Raw genomic sequence first — 23,651 nt, forward strand, 5'->3', positions numbered from 1 at the left:
TTCCTCAATAATCGAATCCTACCTCTGGTTGTCACAGAGAATCACAGTGGTATTCATCATGTGTACAAACAGCTCACTGAAGAGCTTCCTCAACCAGGCAGCTTCATACGAGATCATACTCGTAGTTATGTATTCGGTCTTGGAGGTGCTTATAACGACTGACTTCTACTTCCTGCTCATCCATGATATCGAAGAAGAATCCAAAGAGAACTAGTGCTGTAGTGTTCCTCTACATTGCCTGCCCAGTCAACATTCGAATAATCATGCAGTTTCATATTTTTGGCAGTGTATCTCAATCCATGAGAGATTGTGCCCCGAAGATATCTCAGAAGATTCTTGGCACCAATCCAATGAGGCTCAACCAAATATGAGCTCACCGTGCTAACTGCAAAACATATGTCCGGATGGAAGTTCACCCAAGAACATCAACGCGAATGAGTTTATGAAACTCAGAGGCATTTCCCAAATCTGGTCCGACATCATCACCATATAACTTCTGAAAGTTAAGATCCTCGAGGTAGTCACAAGCTTGCTGTTCACCATTCGACATTTGGAATCCAACTCCCTCTTACTTCTGCAAGTGAGAGGGTCTGCACTTGTTTGAAATAGGTCGTCCTTAGAAGGTGCTGGTATGAGAGGTCTATCATCCACAACCTTCAAACAATGGTTTGGATCATCTTCACTCTTAGTGAATCTCAGCTTCATCTGACAGCTATCAATCCTCTCATACTATGCCTGAGGAATTTTGCTTCAAGCCATAGAGGGCTTTCTTCTACCTGCATATGTGAGATTCTTGATCAGGAATCTCGAACCCCTCGGATTGTTCCAAACCTGTGGACCTGCTACATGAGGGGAATGGTCCCCTTGTAAGATTTTCCTTCAGTACATCTCAGACATGTACTTTCATGTTGTTTTTGAATTTAGGCATCCCTGCCACCATCTGACTCGTAGACCTTCGGTGCTCTGTGTCAATGGACATGGTTCCCAGTGGACTTCATGCAACTTGATACAACCCAGAACTCAAAAACATCTTTGAAAATTCATACCTTTTTATTGATGAGTGCCACCCTGTAACCTTTGACTTCCATGGACACCAGGTTCTTCTTGCGATCAGGTACATGAAAGAGATTCTGTAAATGAATCGAGTTACGCTCATTTAATTGAGGGGTAACATTCCCTACACCCTTTTTGGGATAGGTGGCATCAACTCCAAGTATAATCCCACGATTGTTTCCATCTCTACCAAATTAGAGAGTGCACCCATCTATTCGATGAAGTGCCTTGAAGCACTACAATCAATAAGCCAGATTCCTAAAGAATCTGAAGGAGAGGGCCAGTACAAGATAATTCTACTTTATCTTATCAGAAACAACATTTGATTCTTCATACTTGGGGTTCCTTGCTTTCTTTGAAGAGTTGACCATTTCCTTGATGACCTGCATTACTCGGCATTCCTTTGATAATTGAAGATGTCCCTGGAATGATTGTTATCATCATCAAGTGTGTCCCTGCCATTCGGACACTCCTTCACATAATGGCCGAACTAGTTATCTGCCTTTCCTTCCACCCTGAGATCTGGTCTTCCAATGAGGTGATCTTTAGTTAGGCCATATTGCGCCGTGCCATTCTGATAATATTCTTTGGTTCGACTTCATCCTTGGTGAATTTGAAGATGGATGAGAAATCCACTGATCCTTTTGTCCTTACCCAACTGTCTTTGGTGATTTCTCTTTCACTCTTGCTTGGGCATTGTCTTAACCTCAGCTCTGACACCATGTTAATTTTAGGTATGTTCTATGCTAGAGCAATTTATTTCAATTTTCATAGTTAGCTCCATATCTTTTCCAGATTAGCAATCACATCAGTATTAAAGTAAACTGCAGATAGAACATAAACATAAATCGCAGAAGAACAAGCCAAGACAAGAGGACACAAGATGTGGCGCCAGCCAGGGAGAAACCCTAATGTGGGGAAACCCTTGATCAATTCTTCTTTTATGTTCTTCAAAGTTCAGCAGAGAAAGAGAGATAGTACATTTACGACAGAAGTCAACACTTTGACTTATCTAGATATGAGCATAGATCATCTCCTATAGTGATGATAGATGAGATCAGTTGAAGACATTCTGCTTCAACTGATTCTCCAAGGTGACGACTTCACCTAACATAATGTTGCAGCTTGTACTCATGTTGCATCCGTCACTGTGATGCATCTAGTCATTGAGCTGCTCCCATCCGCTATCATCATGCTGTCCTTTACAAACATGCCCATCATGCTGCATCTTTCATCATCATGCTGTCTCATTCATCATCATGCTGCCCTTTACTAACATGCCCATCATGTTGCATCTTTTATCATCAGTTGCACCTGTCACTGTGATGATCATAACTGTACCTTACTGTACTGTATGATTATGATCCTAGTCTCTTTGATGAGACTGACACTCTTTACTGAGGTGATCACTGTTTCTTTCATTATTGCATATTGGAACATCATTTAATACTCGACGTCACTGCTGTACAAGATGTTTGTACTGCCATAAGGATTTCACCGAGATCTATATCTCAGGACTGCTGTGTGAGATAACACAGTCCCTTCGTCCGAGATTTTCATCCAATTGAGATCCTTACAAGTATGCCGAGGCCATGTGATATGCCTATACAGATCCAAATGTTAAGACATAGACTTCTTGTAATTCAGATCACTGTTTGTATTATGCAATAGATACGTTACTTGGATCATCTTCATACTTCTATCCAATATGCTTAGGCAGCTACAGAAGAATCACCGAGATCTGGTGTCAAGACTGCTTCTTTCCATAAATAGCTTTGGATTTTACCACGCTGTCACCTACAGCTACGTGGCATTAACACGGATCCTTCACGCTGTAGTGTAACTGCTTTGCTGTGGCTAGGTCCAACCTTCTAGCTGTTACTTAGGGTCCCTTTCAAGCTGAGATTAGGTCTCTTCTAACTGCGGTTTTAGGCTTCCTTTTAGGGCCTCACAAATTGCGGCTAGGTGTGCTGTGTAAGGTCTTTTTATGACAGCAAATAGAAGCCTCTAAGAACTGCGTATGTGACTCTCTTGACAACAGATTATGTCTCGTCCTGAAGCTGCGTATTAGGGTCTAATAGACTGCGGATTTATTCCTCTTAGAGCAGCGGATAAAAGTCTCTTCTTTAGCTGCGTTTAGGGCTTCTCCTTACAGCGGATTAGGGTCTCTTCTAGACCTGCGGCTAGGGTAACATCTACTGTGGCTAGGGCATCATTTACTTAGCCCACATACTCTTAGTGTCTCTCTCCTTCACCAAAAACCCAAAGACGTGGAGAGGAGGAGATCACATGAAGAGTGTGTGTCCCAAATGACTTCAAGTCCTCTCTTATTTATACTAAAACGTAGATGATGAATAGACATGACTATTGGGCTTCTGAGCCTACTCAAGTTGCTGGCCGACTTGACAATTTGTCTTATAACACAAATAAATTCATAACTCCATGAATACTTGACGGAATCGGATGATCTTTAGATCAATCCTACACCTCTCGATGAGAGGGATTCAATAAAAATATCAGTTGCCATAAATAAGATGACCCACATGGAGTTTAGCCCTAGTTGCCAATTTTAACACAAGTTAAGTATGTGACAAGCTGGCCTAAAAGATAGCACTCTTAATGATAAAACATAACAATTAACCTCTTTTTAACAAACACGTGTGAGTGGAAAGGCCTCCAAGGGGATATCACCCTCTAAAAGTGAAAATCTCCATCAACAAGGTGCAAAGGATGGGTCACATGAATGGTCCTCACTCAAAGGCATCTCCTCATCAACAAGGTGTTGAATGATAAGGCAAAACCCTCCTCATCAACAAGGTATTGAATGATAAGGCAAAACCCTCCTCATCAAGATATCTCCATCAGTCAAGCCCATGTCATCACTCTAGACCTCATTATGGTGACGCCATAGGGGTAGAGCATGATGTCATAATCAAGAAAGGTGTACCATTTTTTCCAAGTGGATCTCAAGTCATCATTGTCCATAAATTGGTCTAGGAATATGGCAATGTCCATCAAGGTGTAATGCCAGCGTGGGGGCATCCTGTGGTCACTTGGGCATATCATCTTTCATGACAACACCATGGATTCTATGGGCAACGTTTTAGGTTCTAGAGGGAGAGGAGATGGTCATCATCACTGCTGGATCAATCCCAAGGTCAAAACACTTCTCTGGGTGGTCAATGTCTTGACTATAGTGCCCTGAAGTGTCATCAAGTGGGGCTGGACATCCTCTTTGATGTGCTTGAAAAGTCTCAATCTATCTTTTAAGGGATGGCAACTGTACCTGGGAGACTGTTGATGATTATAGCAACGAACAAGTACTTCTGCATAGGCTAAGTGTTAAGCATGCAAGAGTCATCCAAAGCCTTTGTAGGTACTTTCTCAAGTTATTAAGTGATTTTTATAATTCTTTCCTAAGTCTAACTTAAGAAAAGCATATCGATTAATTAATTAATTAATGTTGGTGATTAGGCTAAGGTTTTCTAAAGAAAAGTGAATTAGCTCCAATCTCTACCATTGATCTCAAGTGGTTTAGGATTTAATACCAAGGCTATAGTTAAGCCAGGGCCTTCATTGTAAAAAGACCATCTTTTCATAAAAATTCATTTCATATATATATGTTGAGATATCAAGATTCTTTACTTGATAATTGCTTGTTAATGCTTGTTGGCTTCTTATTAAATTTTATGTTCTTTTCTTCATCAAGCAATTACCAAAAGTAAAAAACATGAAGATCACAAGAGACAAAGAACACAATAAATTAGGCTCCAAGCCAGGGCAAAACCCCACAAGGGGAAAACCCAAGAAATCCTCTTCTTATAGAATCAGATCAAAATGAGATATCCAAGACCCAAGACCAATACCAAGACTACCTCAAAGATCCAAGTCAACCCTCTTCCAAGCCATCTCGAACAAGTCAGTCAACAAATGTCAACGCTGGTCAAATCTCTGAATTCTGGTCAATCCCTGAAATTTCGGCCCTATATCAGCCTCAGAAAACTGCAGAAAGAACTCTCATGTGTGAACATAATTAGGGCAGAAATCAATTCGTTTTCTCACTCCTTTGACTCCCTTCTCCCTCTGACTTCGCTGGTTTTTCTTCTTGTCTTGGCACATAAATCGATGTGACTGATAAGTGATCAAATGAGATCGAATTGCCTTGTACTTATACATGTCCAGGAGGTCGAATAACTGCCTCTTTAGGCCGACTTGTCGAGGAGGGCTGGCTTGGTTTGTGGAGGACATTTTGAGTCTTTTGATTCAAGATAAAATAATTTTATTTTTCGTACAATAAGTCCAAATGGGACTTTGACTCAATTACATTTCTTTGACTCATAATAAATTTTCTTTTTGACCTAATTAACCCTATAAGCATGAATAACATGCTTTGACTAGAGCACATGGGGCTTTGGATTGATGGTAAATGGGTGCACTGTTAAGGCACTCCTTGTGATAGGTCACTGGTTCAAATCCCCGTGGGTACTTAGGTTAGTCTTAACTAGAAAAAAAAAACATGCTTTGACTAAAAATAAAATAATAATAATGAATATAATAAATATATCAATAGTACATTTGAATTACATTATGAACACTGGCACTAGTTACATTTTCAACTATATATATATATATATATATATTTTTACATATTCAATTTTTGTTGTAATAGAAACTCATTAAACTGAAAATTATGACAGTAAGTACAACGAATGTGAAACTCAAATCTCATCAGTGTTTTATTACTTCGAAAATAGGAGACATTGGAAGCTTCAAATGTCAACTCTAATCAGTAACTGCTCTCCACTGAACTGAACGAATAACAATAGAGCCCCTACCTCTCTTTATAGAAAATGAGGTTAAAGTTGAACACTAAAAATAACCTAACCTGAAGTGCCTATGTTAGATTGCCCAGTCTGAAATAGAAAAAATGAACTGAATTGGAATTTCTAAATCTGGAACAGTGGTGAACAGGTGGCAAAACTGGAAATAAACTAGTCTAGTGCATGCATGCCTTCATGCACCTTCTACTCCCTGGCTTGACTGCAAATCCCTTAGACTCTTCTGTGCACAAGAATTGAACAGGTAGTTGTATGGAGTTTGGACCTGCTGCTATGTTTGCCCAGGTCTTGGACACCTTCAGAGGTACCTGCTTGTTGATTTTTCCAGTACAGTAGATACAAGTACTTATTTCTGAAACTTGATAATTACTTCCAATGATATAGATGTTTACTTTGTTCTTTCAATGTATCATATTAAGCAATTATACATTCAAAAATTCAACAATAAAGACAACAGAGCAATAGAGATCACAATGCACAAAGAGACAAGAAGATTTTACCCTGGGAAAACACACTAAAGGGGAAAAACCCAACCAACCTTTTCCTTATAGAATCAATGCAACAAGAGATACATCAAAGTCAAACTAACCAGTAAGATGACAACCAGAAGATGCCCAAGATGGCAAGTCAAAGCTTCACTAAAATACTTCAAGATGCCTCTTCCCAACCTCGCACTAGGTCTGCACTAGGGCTGAATTTCTGTCTTTCCTTTGCCTAAGAATTTTGGACCTTTACCACCAAAATTTCAGATCATCAACCACATGTGCGAGGGCAGCAGAGAAAGGGAGATCACATGTATGAAGTGTTTTCTTCTAGAGCTCGACTTCTCCTTCTTCTTTGACTCGTCCTTCTCCTTCCTCTTCCTTCTTCGCTATTTCAGATGCATCATATACTTGAAGATATGATGCTAATTTTGTGTTTGGAGTGGAGACAAGTGCTCCCTATATATACATGCCGGAGGGGGTCGAATAGGTATCTCTTTGGCCAAGCCGACCTCATCATTGGGAGGTTGACTTGAGCATCTTGTGGTGTCAAACATGCAAATTCAAATTTTTCGTTTTTCTGCTTAGGATAAGGTCATGAAGAACATGTCTTATAAAATTTATTTTGAAAATAAAACAAATAAATATTTTCTTTTTCGTGCAAGCATGAAGAACATGCTTCAATAAAATTTTCTTTTACAAATATAATTCATATTTCAATATTACAAGTACAAGTGAAACATTATTAAGATCGATCGTAGCTACACAATTCAACACTCCCTCTTAGCTAGGGAGGTATTCATAATGACTATCTAGATGTTCTCTATATACATGATCTCTCTAAGGAAAGGTTCAACTCATCGATAACATCATCATCTAGGTCAACACTCTTGACCTACATCAACATCATCATCAATAGGTACCACAACCCAGGTTAGCACTCCTAACCAATGGTACTCACTCAACTAGTCACCATGATCTAGTGGGCGCCTCACCTCATGGTACTCCGACTAGTTCAAGTTTGCCATCACCCATGGTCAAACCCTAGGGACACCCATGTCCCAACTCCAAAGGCCTCACTCTAGGCCATGATGCTGAAAAGGCATCCATTCCATTGAGTGTCCGGGCCTCAGGGAATATTCTCTCTAGAATGTTAGTCCCTCGTGCTATCTTCCCAACAGTCTGGGCTATGCTCTTGTTGTCACTAATAGTCTGAGCCATGCCTTCGTTGTCCACCCATCGTTGTCCACCCATCAACAGTCTGAGCCATGCTCTTGTTGTCACTAATAGTTCGAGCCATGCCCCTGTTGTCCACCCATCAACAGTCTGAGCCATGCTCTTGTTGTCACTAATAATCCGAGGCATGCCTTAGTTGATGTCACACAAATGCTCCCTCTCACTAATAAAGGGGTTCTCCACAAGTCCAAGCTTGTCCTTGAAGTATACAAACTTTGCCCGGGACAGAGGTTTTGTGAGAATATTAGCTGTCTACTCTTCAATGGGAATACACTGGTCCTCACTACTCCCTTCTGTACCATATCACGAATGTGGTGGTACTTGATCTTAATATGCTTCGTCTTATCATGAAACACATGATTGTCTATCAACTTCACACAACTTTAATTGTCACAGAACAACACAGTTAGATCCAACATCTGGTCAAACAATCTAGAGAGTAGTTTACAAAGCCATAATCCCTTACAACATGCTAAACAAGTTGCAATATCCTCTGCCTTTGCAGTACTGAGTGCGACATAGGCCTTCTTCCTGCTCATCCAAGATATCATAACAGAGCCCAAACTAAAACATACACTAGATGTACTCTTCTTGTCACCCACACTCCTTGCTTATTCAAAATCCGTATATCCCTGCAGCTGTATCTCAGCACTTGAATCATATCTCAAACAATAGTCAATAGTACCACGTAAATATCTCAATATATGCTTTGCTGCAATCCAATGCTCATGTCTCGGTTCCATCTAGAACTAGCTCAAGGTGTTCACTACAAAGCAAATATTTGGTCTGGTATTAACCAAATACATCAATGATCCAATCAATTTTCAGTACATGGACAGATCTACCAGATCAAACTCAAAATCTCTCATCTTTCTCAGATTCATCACCATAGGGTTGCCATAGACTTGCATTCCATCATTCCAAACTTCTAAAGGATCTTGATGACATATTTTCCTTTCCTAAGAAGGATCTCAACATGTTTCTGCCAGACTTCCAGTCCCAAATAGTGATGCATCAAGCCAGGATCCTTCTTATCAAACTCAGAGGCCAACTCCCTCTTACACTGAACAATAAGAAGCTCTAGACCTATCAGGAACAAATCATCAACATATAGCAACAACATCACAGGCTTACCCTTCACAACCTTGATACAAGTCTCATTAGATACTCATTAGTTCTGGAATACCAAGCTCTTGGTGCTCGCTTGAGTCTATGACTCTATATAAGGCCTTCTTCAGTCTACACGCATGAGATTCTCTTTCATGAACTTCAAAACCTTGAGGTTGGTCTATGTACACCTTTTCATCAATCACACCATCGAGGAAGGCAATCTTCACATCCATCTGATGTAGCTTCCATCCCATAAATGAAGCAAGAGAAACAAGAGATCTAATCGTGGTGTACTTGGCAATCAGTGCAAAGGTCTCATCATAATCTTCTCCCTCTTTCTGGGAGAACCCTCTAGCCACGAATCTTGCCTTGTATTTATCAATGCTCCCATCAACTGCATGCTTGATCTTATATATCCACTTTGAGGTTACCATAGACTTTCCTTCAAGTCTTGGAACAATTTCCCAAACATTGTTCTTCATAATAGATTGGTATTCTTCCATCATTGCATCCTTCCACACTTGTTGGGTGGTTGCTTCCTCGAAGTTGGAAGGTTCAAAATCAATCAATTTAGTCATTAAAGCTGCATAACTAGAACTTCTTAGGTTTCTTAGATTCCTTGAAGGTGCCCTATGGAGCCGCATGTCCTTCTGCATCTTGCAAAGTAGATTTGAGCCAAGCTAGTCTTTTTCTATTTTCTGGAACAACCACAAGATCCAATGGTTCACAAGGTCCTTCTGGCATTTCTTCATGCTCTTCAAGATGACTTGAGGATGTGGGAGGACTTGTAACCTCTTCTTTGGGAGCCACATGCTTCTTTTCTTCATCTTTAGTGTCCGAGTGTTCTTCTCTAGATTTCCAATAAGCGACATCTTCATCAAAAGTCACATCCTTGCTTACTTCAACCTGTCACTGCCCTAGAATATAGATCATATAGGCTTTTGATGACTCACTGTACCCAACAAATATCCCCTTCTTTCCAGATGGCTCTAGCTTATTTCTCTTATCCTTGGGTACATGTATGAACACTGGACAACCAAATATTCTCATATGATCAACCCGTGGTTTTAGACTAGTGAATGCTTCTTCAGGGGTCTTATCTTCCAAAAGTCGATGAGGACTTCTATTTAGAATGTAGATGACTGTCCCGACTGCTTCTCCCCACAAGAACATTGGAACATCTTGATCATGTATCATTGCCTTCATAGATTCTTCAATAGATCTATTCTTTCTTTCAGCCACTCCATTCTATTGAGGATTATAGGGAACTATCAACTCCCTCTTAATCCCATCTTCCTTACAAAATACAATAGTTCCTTGGAGGTGTACTCTCCATTATTTGATCTCAGAGTCTTGATTCTCTTCCTTGTCAGGTTCTCCACTTCAACTTTGAATTCTTGGAACATTATAAAATTTTCATCTTTTGACTCCATAAGATAGATCCAAGTGTTGTGGGAGAAATCATCGATAAAGATACATAGTAAATAGCGCCTCCAAGAGATTTCATCACACACATCGGAGTGGACTAGATCCAAAATCTCTTTGGACCTATGTTCATTGCTTGGAAAGGGTTTCTTAACATTCTTTCCAAGAGCACATCCCTTACACACACCTTTATGATCCATTTGCAAATTTGGTACACCTGAAACAATCTACTTCAAAGCTGGCAAAGCTCTATAATGAAGGTGTGCATATCTTCTATGCCATAGCTCACAAGGATTAATATCATTATGCACTAAAGCTTGGGAAGGTTGCCCAGGAGTTTATACAACCTTCCTTCACAAATCCCAATAACCCTAACAAAGCTTATACTAGAGCCCTTGTCCCACACAAGGACTTTCCCATCAATGAAGGCTACTCTATCTCCTCTATCTTCTAAACATGAAATTGAAACCAAATTCTTTTTCAAACCTAGAACATAGAGTATGTTGCTCAAGTGAACATTTTCACCTGTTTCCAGCTCAACGGATTGTTGGACTTTGGGTTCAGCGCTCCCCGTGTGTTTCGCGACATGGACTATCTGCTTCTCGTGGATCCTAATTCTGGAAATTGTAGTGGAGACTAATGCCTGCGGGTTTTGGTCTAACGAGAATCGTGATTCCAACAAGTGGTATTAGAGCAATAGGTCTTGAGTTCGAAACTCACTTGGTTCGAGTTGGGGGGAGATGGTTGGACATTGGGTTTAATGCTCCTCGTGCGTTTCGCGACATGGATTAACCACCTCTCGTGGATCCTAACTTTGGCGATTGTAGCGAAGACTAATGCCTGTGGGTTTTGGTCTAATGGCAATCGTGATTCCAACACAAATGTCGCCCCAATTCCTTTGATTGCATAGCTGTTGTTGTCTCCAAGCTCCACCTTTTGAGTCAATCTTCTTTCCATCAAACTTGTAAGATGATCATGATCCCCTGTCATATGTCTTGAAGCTCCACTTTTGATCAACCATATGTTGTTGTCATCTGCAAGAGATCCTGCAAATGCAAAATAGTAGAAGAGGTCTTTATCTCCAACTTTGGGTTTCTTGGAATGTTCATCAAATTCTGCAGTGGTAGCATGTTGATTCCCTCTTTTCTTCCTATCATTGAATCTTTCAGGACATTGGGGTTTGAAGTGACCAAATTTATTGCAATGGAAACATTGGATCTGTGACATATCTTTCTTCCTTTGAGGATTAGGTCTTCTATCAAAATCCCTCTTCTTCTTTTGAAAACTGAACTTCTTTCTTCCTCCAGCTTTCTTGGAACGAGCTGCATATGCTTGAGAATCTTCTTCTTCCTTTGTTTTTCTTCCTCTAGACAAAAGTCTTGATTCTTCTTGAGAACAAGCTGCCCATAATTCTTCCAAACTTGGAGCTTCCTTTCGGCTACTTATACCTGCTGCAAACGCATCCCATGATAGTGGTAGTCCATTGAGTGTTGAGGTCACAAGTTCTTTGTCAGAGACAATTTCATCAATAGCTTGAAGTTGATCTCTCAGTTGAGAGATCCTTACAAAATATGAAGCCACTGTATCGTTCTTTGTCATTCTGACATCATGAAGCTCATTTCTCAAACTCATGACTTGGCCAACATTGTTGACTGTATAAAAATCATTTAGGGCATCATACATCCTCTTTGAAGTGTCAAGCTAATTAGCTGATCCTTGATGGAGTCCACAACGATGCTCATGGCAGTGATGTCATCTTTCTTGTACTTCTTCTTTCCTGCTTCATTTGTAGGTTCAGTTACCTTGCCTTGCACAATTTCCAAAGATCTTCCCTTGCGAGAATTATGTTGATTCTTGTCTTCCAAGATCTAAAGTTAGTAGCCCCTTCTAACTTGTTCTCTGATTTCATAGTAGGAGCCATGGATGCAACTTGATTGTACATCTAGGGTTTCTTCAAAGTGATCTCAAGATAGAACTTCTTCAAGAGTGATTTCTGTGCTCTTTCCTTCATCAAAGCTCTAATACCATGTTGATTTTTCCAGCACAGTAGATACAAGTACTTATTTTTGAAACTTGACAAGTGCTTCCAATGCTATAGATGTTTACTTTGTTCTTTCAATGTATCATTAAGCAATTGTACATTCAGAAATTCAACCATAAAGACAATAGAGCAATAGAGATTACAATGCACAAAGAGACAAGAAGATTTTACCTGGGGAAAACCCACTAAGGGGGAAAAACTGAGCCAACCTTTTCCCTAGAGAATCAATGCAGCAAGAGATGCATCAAAGTCAAACTAAACAGCAAGATGACAACTACAAGATGCCCAATATGCCAAGTAAAAACTTCACCTGAATACTTCAAGATACCCCTTCCCAAGCTTGCACTCGGTCTGCACTAGGGCCGAATTGTGGCCTCTCCTTTGCCTCAGAATTTCATACCTTTACCACAGAAATTTCAGATCATCAACCACACGTGCGAGGGCAGCAGAGAGGGAGATAACATATGCGAAGTGTCTTCTTCTAGGGCTTGACTTCTCCTTCTTCTTTGACTCGTCCTTCTCCTTCCTCGTCCTTCTTCGCTATTTCAGATCAGACATATACTTGAAGATGTGATGCTAATTTTGTGTTTGGAGTGGAGACAAGTGCTCTCTATATATACATGCTGGAGGGGGTCAAATAGGTGTCTCTTGGGCTAGGCCAACTTCATCACTGGTAGGCCGACTTGAGCATCTTGTGATGTCAAACATGCAAATTCAAATTTTCATTTTCCCACTTAAGATAAGGTCATGAAGAACATGCCTTCTAAAATTTCTTTTAAATATAAAACATGTAGATATTTTATTTTTTCTTGCAAGCATGAAGAATATGCTTCAAATAAAATTTTCTTTTATGAATATAATTCATATTTCAATATTACAAGTACAAATGAAACATTATGAAGACCGACCTAGCTACAAAATTCAACACTGCTGACATGACAACTGCACCCAGGATGAGAACACTTGCAGAGGCACAGACTCAATGGAGTCATGTTATTGGCAAGGATTTCTAAATTATAGGAAAATAAGGGAGTTACTGCAAGGCAGTTGAAATCACTGGTGTCATGGGAGAAGAGGTGTAGTCCCATTTTCTGTCAGGACAGCTGATGCAATGACCATGAGAGCTGGGTGCAAGAAGCACTGCACATGAAAGATCCTACTGTGAGGATAAAAGCCTATGGAATCTAGTTAAATTGCATGCTCTGTAGCAGAACTAAGACTTTTGTATTTCTTTTGTTTGTCAGTATTTCTAAAAGCTTATTGCATAGGAAGGGGAATTAAGAGGCCAACATCTTGGTTAGGAGGCAAAGGATTGTGCGACGGGGGAGTCATTGATGCATTGATGTCATATTTGCTATTGTTTAGTGAATTTCCTTTTAATCTCTTTTGCTAGTATCTAGTATATTTCCAACCATATTTATTTTTCTGTCCATGTAAACTGCTGGAAGACGCAGAGCGTAAAGGGCTTTAGAGTTTTTGTTTGTAACAGTAAAACCTGTTGTCAGAAAAATCATTATTGCTGTGGTGCCCTCACAGTGAACTGGCTATCATCAGATCAGCTTGCTTCTATCTTTGGAGGTCATATAATTTGTTCTATAATGTCTACTGTCTACACCTCTCATGGAGACTATTTTTTTGCTCTTTTGGAAGTTATATTAACTGTGGGAATATGAGAATACGCAAAGGCTAGTTTTAGCAGTGCAGATTCACCCGCTGTGTTATGTGGAAAGACTCTAGCATTGTAGGGTGCTTGGCATACTTAATTGTTGCCTTGTTAAATGGATTATTAGGGTAATTTATGCATACCTGATTTGCCTTCACAGAATATATATAGATTTAATGCTTTTTTTGGGTTTGCAGAGAGAAGGATTTGGATGAGGTGCTGCAGTCTCATACAGTGTATTCAAATGTCTCCAAAGGAATTCTGGCAAAATCTAAGGACTTGATAAAATCTTTTGGAACAGATGATCATGAAAATATATGTTTGGAGGTGTGTTGGGTCTTCTCCTCCCTATCACAGGTTCTGTGGATGGTGTAGGATATTTGTAGTTTCTTGTTGATTTGATTAGCTGGCATTTTCATTAGGTATTGAAATATTTATTGACATTATCTCATTTGATACCAATCCTGGATTTGATTATAATGAATAATTCTCCAGTTGAAGAAGATACTTTTGCATGCTACCTTTAAATTCTAATTGTGTTGTTTAAATAATCCAGCATTTTTGGACGGAGAACCCAAACTAAGAACTAAAATTGACATATGTCACCACTCTATAGGGCTAATTGTATAGCCTGTTGGCACACCAATGGAAATCTCTCTAGATGCAAGCCAGCTGTCCCTTAAATGCTAGCGGTTCTCTTAGTTTTTATTCATATGATCTATCTTTTCCCTGACGTCATTGTTTATGTTGTTCAATCAGTCAGAGATGTCAATAAACTCATTCAAAACTTTCCATCATGCTCTTCATTTGTTCGAAATCTTCTTTAATATGAATGACATCTGCACTTAACTTGCCTATGGCCATTTTGCCCTATTTTTAATTTAATGTAGGTTGGGCCAATCAAAAGATAAATTAAAAAAATTGACTTGTATTCAGTCAGCTAATTTTGGTTGTATCTGTATTTATAAGAAATAATTACTGCAATTTTAATCACTCTGAACCCTTTAGCATTTTTGAAATCCTTTTCTTCCCTGGTCTTCTTCAGGTTTTTGAAATTCCTTCTCTGCTTATGAATGGCAGATTTATGTTTAAAATTGTCCTGATTTTCTGTAGGGTTTCATGGAGTTGTCAATATGGATTTGGCTCTGTTCCTTAGTTACAACTTTAGTTTCTTTTGTTGTGGGCTGGCGCATATAATGAATATAAGATGCATAACTAAACTAACGGAGACAATCTTTCACTTTCCTGACTAGTTAATGCTTATAAGTATACTGTCACAAGGCTTACTGTACAATACATTCAATCCAATGTTGCACGAAGCGGGGACAAAGTGGGTGCGTTTTTTGGAAGCGAAGCATCAGAAGTGTCATTATATATTATCTTTGCTTTTATATTCAAAAAGACATCCAGAATGCCACATTAGTTGCAGAGTATATCAAAGCATGCATATTATACACAAATCAAGATAGGAATGGCATCCATGGTACATTAATGAATAATTATTCGAACATCAACCATCTAGAATCTAGATTCTTCTCCTCTTGTCTGCCCTTTGCCTCTACCTCGATTTTCTAGTGATATTAGTCAACATTGCCAATTTTGATCAAACTGCCTAATCCAAGCCTTAAAATATGGTAGAAAAAGTTTGACATCCCTGAACAATGATTTTGACTTCACCAAAGGGTCCACTTTTGCTAAGGCCATGACAAAAGAGTTCAACATTCAATACCACCAACACTTGTGAACATATAGGGTTTGGTGGTCTTCATTAAATGCCAATCACATATCCTCATACATGATATATATTATAATCTAATGAAATGCCACAATCCCATTGATTCTAAAATCCTGAAAACTGTTAAGTCTGCTGAATTTTGAATGGGATATGAAATTCTGTTTTCTCTATATGAAGTCCGATGAGGTTGGAACGACTCTCAAACATCCTGATTGATTCATTTCATGGTAATGTTAAAAATTTAAGTTACTTTAGGAATTTAACATTAACATTAAGAAGCATCTAGGAAGCGTCTAGGGAACATCAAGGAAGCCCCTTTGGATTGTCCGCGGAACTGTGTGAGTGCTTTCCAAAACCACATGAGAACCATGGTTTGTGTTCAGTTCACAGACCATCACAGTTCTCACAGGTCTAGGCATCACAATTTTGCAAGCAAAGCATGGTTCCGAAATTCAGGTGTGCAGTTTCGTCCAAGGTTCACTCACAGATCTGCACAGTTCGCGGTTCCGGCTTCTGATACATGGTGGGGGGGGTGGACGGTTCCTGCAACACTGATTCAATCATTATCAATTATATATTTTATATGGATTCCTTTTTTTTTGCTTCTTATGTTGGATAATTTCCCTTATATGAACTATTGTTCTTTACATTTGTGTCAGAGCCCTTTCCAGGGCACTTCTATTAATTCTATTTTTGTGCCGTGGAAAGTTATCAAAGTTTCTCTAATTGCTGGTCTTTGACCACAAACCAGCCCATTGGTCATTTAAAGTACAGAAACCTTTGGACATTTAAAGTACGGAAATTCAGTTGAAGAAGATTCGAGCTTGCCTTGAATTGCTGTAAAGATCATTCTGCTGCACAAAAAAAGAAAATTGAAGCATTCATAGCAGAAGACTAATAAGCTTTAGTGAAGCAATCATGAACACAGAGCTACAGAAATCATCCAGTTCACTGTTAATCAGTTTTGGTATCTATTAATCAGCTTCACTGCCTATTGTTCACGTGGGAGTATCCATTCTTTCGGATGATATGGGCAGACTTGTGAGGCTGGATCACATCGATACAATATCTATCTCTGAAATGAGATCAATGGTACCAGCATCTGGGTGACATGGCAGTAGTAGAATGCCTTACTCTGCGATGAAGAGCCTCCACCTGCAAATTGAAATCAGTGCAGCCATTACTTCTCCACATTATTTCTGGAATCTGGTATTGTAGTATCCAGGTAGGACAGGACATTGAGACCATAAATGTGGGCTGTTGAAGGATTAGGTTATACACACACAGTTGTGTCTGTACCAAGGAAAAATAAATAGTAATAAGCTTAACTGCCACCAAGACTTTAGCTAAAAAACTGAGACTCATATAACGATATAAAATTCAAGGGTGTTGAAATTTGGTACCGGAGGACAGGTGGTTCCCTAAGGCTTTGATCTTTGGCCTAGGGAAAAGTGTCCAAAAGAATTTAATTTTTCTCCTAAAGTTTATAATTTTTATGAAGTCATATTTAATTTAAAAGTGACTTTAAGTGATAAAGTTACTAAAGTCTAATTTTAAAGTGACTTTAATAAAGTCAATGTAAAATTAGAAAGGAAAAGTGACTTTGGACATAAATGACTAAGTGGGCCTTTATTAAAGTGGGGTGAATTAAAAAATAGAAAGTGAGATTTAAATGAGCATTTAATCTCAGCCCTAGATCTCAATCTATTTCAGCCATTGGATTTAGGGATTCCCTAAAAGTCACTTAGGGTTAGATTAAAGGAGGGAAAGGAGGAAAAGGTCATTAATTCTTTCATGAGCAGATTGAGAGAAGGAGAGCAAGAGAGCAAGGGAGATTTCTGGACAGTGAGGAGAAGGAGGCAGTAGCTTGGTACACATTCCAAGGCAGCATTTCAGCAAGTCCGCATCGCTGAGTTAGCACACAGTGAAAGACAGATTTTGGGCACGATTTTCTAGAAAGGCCGTACGACAGTTTTAGTTCAAAGGGCCTATAGTGATTTATCATAGGGATGAGCCGACTTGAAATTTTGGCACTTTTTGAAATTTTGGCACTATAGAGTCTTCTAATAGAAATGCTGGATTGTTTCGAATAATCTTCATTTCTCCAACCGGTCAGGCAACGAACCCTCAAGTATCTCTTTTCCAAAATTTATTTATTCGTGTCCAAAAGCATTTGCGTGTTCTTGTTCAAGCCGTATGAAGATTTGGCAAATCTAAACAACGTTTTCCCGTACGTTCATCACAGAATATGTCCAGATCCCAATATACCCAATGCCAGATAGCTGCCAAAAAGCACAGAAATGGAAGTTACCACCTTGGTAAAATCCAACTTTATTGAAAAGTTTAAATTCATCCATATTTGGAATATGAAGTAGGTAGATGGATATGAATAAGGATCATGAGGAAGTCTTCGATTTATCTATAACTAGAACCAATTTATCCATAATTAGAACCGAAAATACTTCAAAATTATGTCCAGATCATCTGTGAAATATGAAACTTGATATTCATGACCTTTCTCTCATTGATCATTATCTCTTCTCTTCATACGCACATCTGTATATGTATTTTCGGACAATTCGCACCATTATGGTCAAAGGTCCATTTGGTTCCTTGATTTCATTCATGAACTAGTTTAACCACTGAAACAGATTCCGAGGAGGCCGTACAACAAGTTAGCATAGAAATCGAGGAGCAAAAAATTTGAAGTTTGCTGGCACATTTTTCAAGGGAGGCCGTACAACAAGTGGCTGTACCTTGGCATGCTTTTCTAGGCAGAAATCTGTACAGCTACATGGCTGTTTTTTTGAACAAAAATCGAGGAAAACCGAACAGCAACATTTATGGCAGCTTGCACGCTTTTCTAGGCAGTCCGTACAGCAGCATTTAAGGCTGAAATTTGGGCACAAAAATCGAGGAGGCTGTACAACATTTATTGCTGTTCTGTTTTGCTGTTTGCAAGTTTTTTCTAGTTGGCTGTGAGGCACAGAAAACGAGATAAGTTGTAAAAGTTTGCTTGCTGATTTTTTGCTGAATATTTCACTGTAAAAAGCATTTTCAGAAATAAGAAGGAGCTTTCGAACTGTTTTTCCCTAAGAGTTGTAGGGGGTTTTTCCAGGGTCACCTTGACCAAAAATCACTGTGTTTAAATGTGTTGAATGGCTGTTTGTATGTGCTGATATTTATTTCTGCATTTTCAGCATTCTGTAATATTTCCAGAATTTGTGTTTTCAGCAAAATTTATTTTCCAGTTGTTGAATGTATGGATATGGGAAAGGGCATTTAACTATTTTGGAGAAATAAGGTGAAACTGAAAACCGGGGTGGGAAATGAGAAATTTCTACATGGTATCAGAGCTTGAGTGCTGAAGTGCAGTTTGGGACAACAAGGAGGAAAATTACAGCCTGCTGATTTTTCACTCAGAAAATTCCAGCACGCTGATTTTTCACAAACAACAATGTTATCTTTACTACAACAGTGTTATTTTTCAGTTTTAGGACAACAGGATGTCATTGGGATTGAGGGTGGAGGATAGGTTGGATGGGCATACCAATTACAGCGTTTGGAAGGAGAGAATGCAGAGTATCTTTGAGGAGGCAGAAGTCTGGGACATTATGGTGCATACCACACAGAACCCTGTTGTTGTGCCTACTGATGCTACTCGGTTGACTGATTATAATAAAAAGAACAACAAGGGTAAGAGACTGATTTTAGACGGAGTCAAAGACCATTGCATACCTCATGTGAGGGGAAAGAGAAATGCCCATGAAATGTGGACAACATTGTCCAATCTCTACCGAGTACTAATGAGAACCGGAAAATGGTTTTGAAGGAGAAGCTGAAGACCATTAAGATGGGTAATGATAGTGCAGCTGGATATCTCACAAAGATTACTAATGTGAGAGATGAGTTGGCAGCAGTTGGAGAGGTCATTCCATCCACTGAGTTGGTGCGGATTGCAGTGAATGGCCTCCCTCGTTCATGGATGAACTTTGCTGATGGGGTTTGTGCACGTGAGATCCTTCCCACATGGGAGAGGTTTTGGGATGATTGCATTTAGACAGAGATCAGGAAAGGTAAGCTTGGGGCAGCCAAGCCAGTTGAGCAGGATGAGGATGTAGCACTGTTGGCAGGAGGCAAGAAAGGCAAAGGGAAGAAGCAAGCTTCCACAAGTAGTGGTGGGGGCAAAGACAAAGGTAAAGGTAAACAGGGTAACACCCAGAAGGACTATTCCAAGGTGAAGTGTTGGAATTGTCAAAAGATGGGACACTATGCAGTTGTGTGTTTGGAGAAGAAGAAGAAGAAGGGGAAGAACCAGAGCTTGGCAGCTTCAACAGAGGTTGAGGACTTTGCAGATCGTTTTGACTGGGAGTTTGGGTTCACTATGTGTGAGTCCTCTAGTGCAGGATCACCTGCCACACAGGTTTAGAGGGAGCATGCTTTTCCTTCGATTAGTAGAGCATCTTTGGGTATCTGGTATGTGGACAGTGGGACTTCACGTCACATGACAGGAGTCCGTGAGTACTTCTCAGAGCTTTCAGAGAGTGGCACTGGTATATAGGTAGTACTCGGTGATGACAGAGTTGTTAGAGCAGTCGGTGTGGGGACACTGACATTTCAGAGGGAGTCCAAACCTCCCTTGAAGGTGTCAGATGTTCTTTATGTGCCAGGGATGAGGAAGAACCTCATATCCGTTTGAGCTTTGCAGGACAGAGGATATGAGGTACTGTTCAGGGAAGGACAGGTGTTGATGTATCCGAGGGGCACTCCAACTTATTCAGCTAGAGTGATAGGTGTACGCCATGCAAAGGTGTACAAGTTTGCATTCCAACCCCTTTTGGCATTGAGCAGTAGTACCGACAGCAGAGGTAGTAGTTCTGAGCTGTGTGAGGTTTGGCACCGCAGGATGGGGCATATGTATCATGGAGCCTGGAGGACCTTGCGGGAGATCACTACAGGTGTGCTAGATTTCAGTACTGATTACTTTGATACTTGCAGAGGATGTGCGATGGGCAAGTTTGCCAAATTCCCTTTTCCCAGCAGTGACAGCAAAGCGATTGGGATACTTGATTTGATTCATTCCGAAGTGAGCGATCAGATGTCTCATGTTTCCTTGAGTGGATATGAGTACTATGTTTTATTCATTGATGATCACTCCAGGAGGACCTGGATTTATTTCTTGAAGACCAAGAGTGAGGTCTTCAAGCGGTTTCAGGAGTTTAGAGCTCTTGTGGAAACACAGACAGGTCGGAAGATGAAGTCCCTGAGGTCGGACAATGGGGGAGAGTACACCCTTGGAGAGTTTGTTGACTATTGTGCGGAGGCAGGCATTAGGAGGGAGTTCACTGTTCCTTACAACCCCCAGTAGAACGGGGTTGCGGAGAGGAAGAACAAATCCATCGGAGGGGCTGCCAAAGCCATGTTACATGATCAGAGGTTGCCATTGTTCTTGTGGGCAGAGGCCTGCAACACAGCTGTTTATTTGCAGAACAGGAGTCCGCAACGTGCCTTGGGGCACATGACTCTGGAGGAGGCTTTTTCTGGGAAGAAGCCTGATATTGGTCATCTTCGTACCTTTGGGTGCATTACATACTCCTACATACCCAAGGAAAAGAGGACCAAACTAGAGCCCATCACAGAGAAGGGTATCTTTGTGGGCTACAGTGAGACCTCAAAGGCCTTTTGGATTTACATTTCTGCACAAAGGAAAGTTGTTATCGGGCGGGATGTGAAGTTCGAGGAGGACAGGGCCTTTAGGAGGCCACGGGAGTTAGAGTATCTGGATCAACCAGACCCTCAGCAACAGTTGAGTCAGTTGCAGGGATCAGGAGGATCTGGAGGTACAGCTATGACGATGTCAGGTCCGTCAGTGAGTAGTGGCTCGCCGAGCAAGAGGGGTGGTGCTCCGGGCAGCATACAGAGCAATCCATAGAGCAGTTCACTAGGGAGTCCACTGATGGACAGTTCACACGGTACCTCAGCTTCTACAGGTTCAGGTGCAGGCATGAGAACAACAGACAAACAGTCAGGAGTTCAGGCTCCTGATGATGATGAGGAGGAGGAGTTTCATTCTCCAATGGGAGAAGTATGCTCAGGGAAGAGGAAGCCCAAGTGGCTTCAGGACACCTTGAGAGATGCCACATCTGTTGCTAAGCCTAAGAGGCCAGTCAGAGAGAGTAGACCACCTGAGAGGTTTTGTAGCTATATGGCAATGGCTACCAGCATCCTTGACTCTGAGCCTTCTAGCTATGAGGAGGCAGCTAGCCAGCAGGTCTGGAGAGAGGCCATGCAGGAGGAGTATTTTTCTATCATGAAGAATGATGTTTGGGAGGTGGTGCCGAGGTCTGAGGGCAAATCCGTGGTTACTTCTAGATGGCTTTACAAGGTAAAGCATGCTGTAGATGGCAGCATTGAGAAATTCAAAGCGAGGTTTGTGGCTAGAGGGTTCTCCCAGGTAGAGAGTTGATTATGAGGAGACCTTCGCTCCCGTGGCTCGATATACTTTGATCCGCTCCGTTATATCGATAGTAGCAGAGATGGGTTGGAAGATCCACCAGATGGATGCGAAGACTGCATTTCTCAATGGCTTCATACAAGAGGAGGTGTACATTGAGCAGCCATAGGCTTTGAGGTGCATGGGAAGGAGTCCCATGTGTGCAGACTGAAGAAGGCCTTCTATGGCTTGAAGCAAGGTCCTAGAGCTTGGTACTCCAGGATAGATATATACTTGCAGGGGATGGGTTTCACAAAGAGTGAGGCAGATCCGAACTTTTACTATATTGTGATAGGTGAGGAGCCTCTCATTCTGGTGTTGTATGTGGATGACTTGGTAATTACAGGTGTAGAGAGACTCATAGAGCACTGCAAGAGAGATCTTACGGCGGAGTTTGAGATGAAGGACATCGGCTTGATGCATTACTTTTTGGGTTTGGAGGTGTGGCAGGAGGAGGTGCATTTCTTCCTGGGGCAGGGGAAGTATATTGTGGACATCCTTGGCAGATTCCACATGGAGGATAGTAAACCCATGTTGACACCGATGATCACCAACTAGAAGAAGCTTCATGCTTCAGATTCCGAGTTGGTGGATCCCACATTGTACAGGCAGCTGATTGGTTCCTTGATGTATTTGGTCAACACTAGACCAGATATTTGTTTTGCAGTCAACACGATGAGTCAGTTTATGTGTGAGCCTAGGAAGGTTCACTGGGTGGCTGCAAAACACATTTTGCGGTACTTGCAGGGGACAGTGGATTATGGTCTGGACTACAGGCAGGGGGATGGAGTGAGATTGGCAGGTTATACTGATTCTGATTGGGCAGGTTGTGCTTCTGATAGGAAGAGCACTTTAGGGTGTTGTTTTGGGTTGGGTTTGGTAGTAGTGTCATGGTTCAGCCGGAAGCAGCAGTCAGTAGCATTGAGTTCAGCAGAAGCAGAGTATATGGCAGCCAGTCTAGCTAGTTGTGAGGCCATCTGACTTTGCAAGATATTGTTTAGCTTATTTGGTCAGCCGTTGAGACCTTCAGTGATTTACTGTGATAATCAGAGCTGTATTAAACTCACGGAGAATCCAGTATTTCATGATAGGTCAAAGCATATCGGGATCAAATATCATTTCATCAGAGACTGTTCAGAAGGGAGCTGTGAAGCTTGAGTATATTCCCACTGATGAGCATGTTGCAGATATTCTTACCAAAGCCTTACCACGGGGCAAGCATTTCTACTTCAGAGACAAGATGGGTGTGGTGAGGAACACCTTCCTCGGTAAGAGGGAGTGTTGAAATTTGGTACCGGAGGACAGGTGGTTATCTAAGGGTTTGATCTTTGGCCTAGGGAAAAGTGTCCAAAAGAATTTAATTTTTCTCCTAAAGTGACTTTATAATTTTTATAAAGTCAAATCTAATTTAAAAGTGACTTTAAGTGATAAAGTTATTAAAGTCTAATTTTAAAGTGAATTTAATAAAGTCAATGTAAAATTAGAAAGGAAAAGTGACTTTGGACATAAATGACTAAGTGGGTCTTTATTAAAGTGGGGTGAATTAAAAAATATGAAGTGAGATTTAAATTAGCA

At 40.5% G+C, this 23,651-nt stretch overlaps 1 protein-coding gene across 1 annotated transcript in view; it reads left to right on the forward strand.

The window, feature by feature from the left end:
• LOC149219379 (uncharacterized) overlaps nt 1–23,651 on the forward strand; it is a 246,032-nt gene that overhangs the window by 61,780 nt on the left and 160,601 nt on the right. Inside the window, 1 exon segment of the mRNA XM_089384355.1 lies at nt 14,046–14,175. Coding sequence (XP_089240481.1) covers nt 14,046–14,175 — 130 coding nt within the window.

This window comes from Pinus tabuliformis, chromosome Q (genome assembly GCF_031772625.1).
Source record: "Pinus tabuliformis cultivar Carrire ecotype Pingquan chromosome Q, CPIR1, whole genome shotgun sequence".
Lineage (NCBI taxonomy): Eukaryota > Viridiplantae > Streptophyta > Pinopsida > Pinales > Pinaceae > Pinus > Pinus tabuliformis.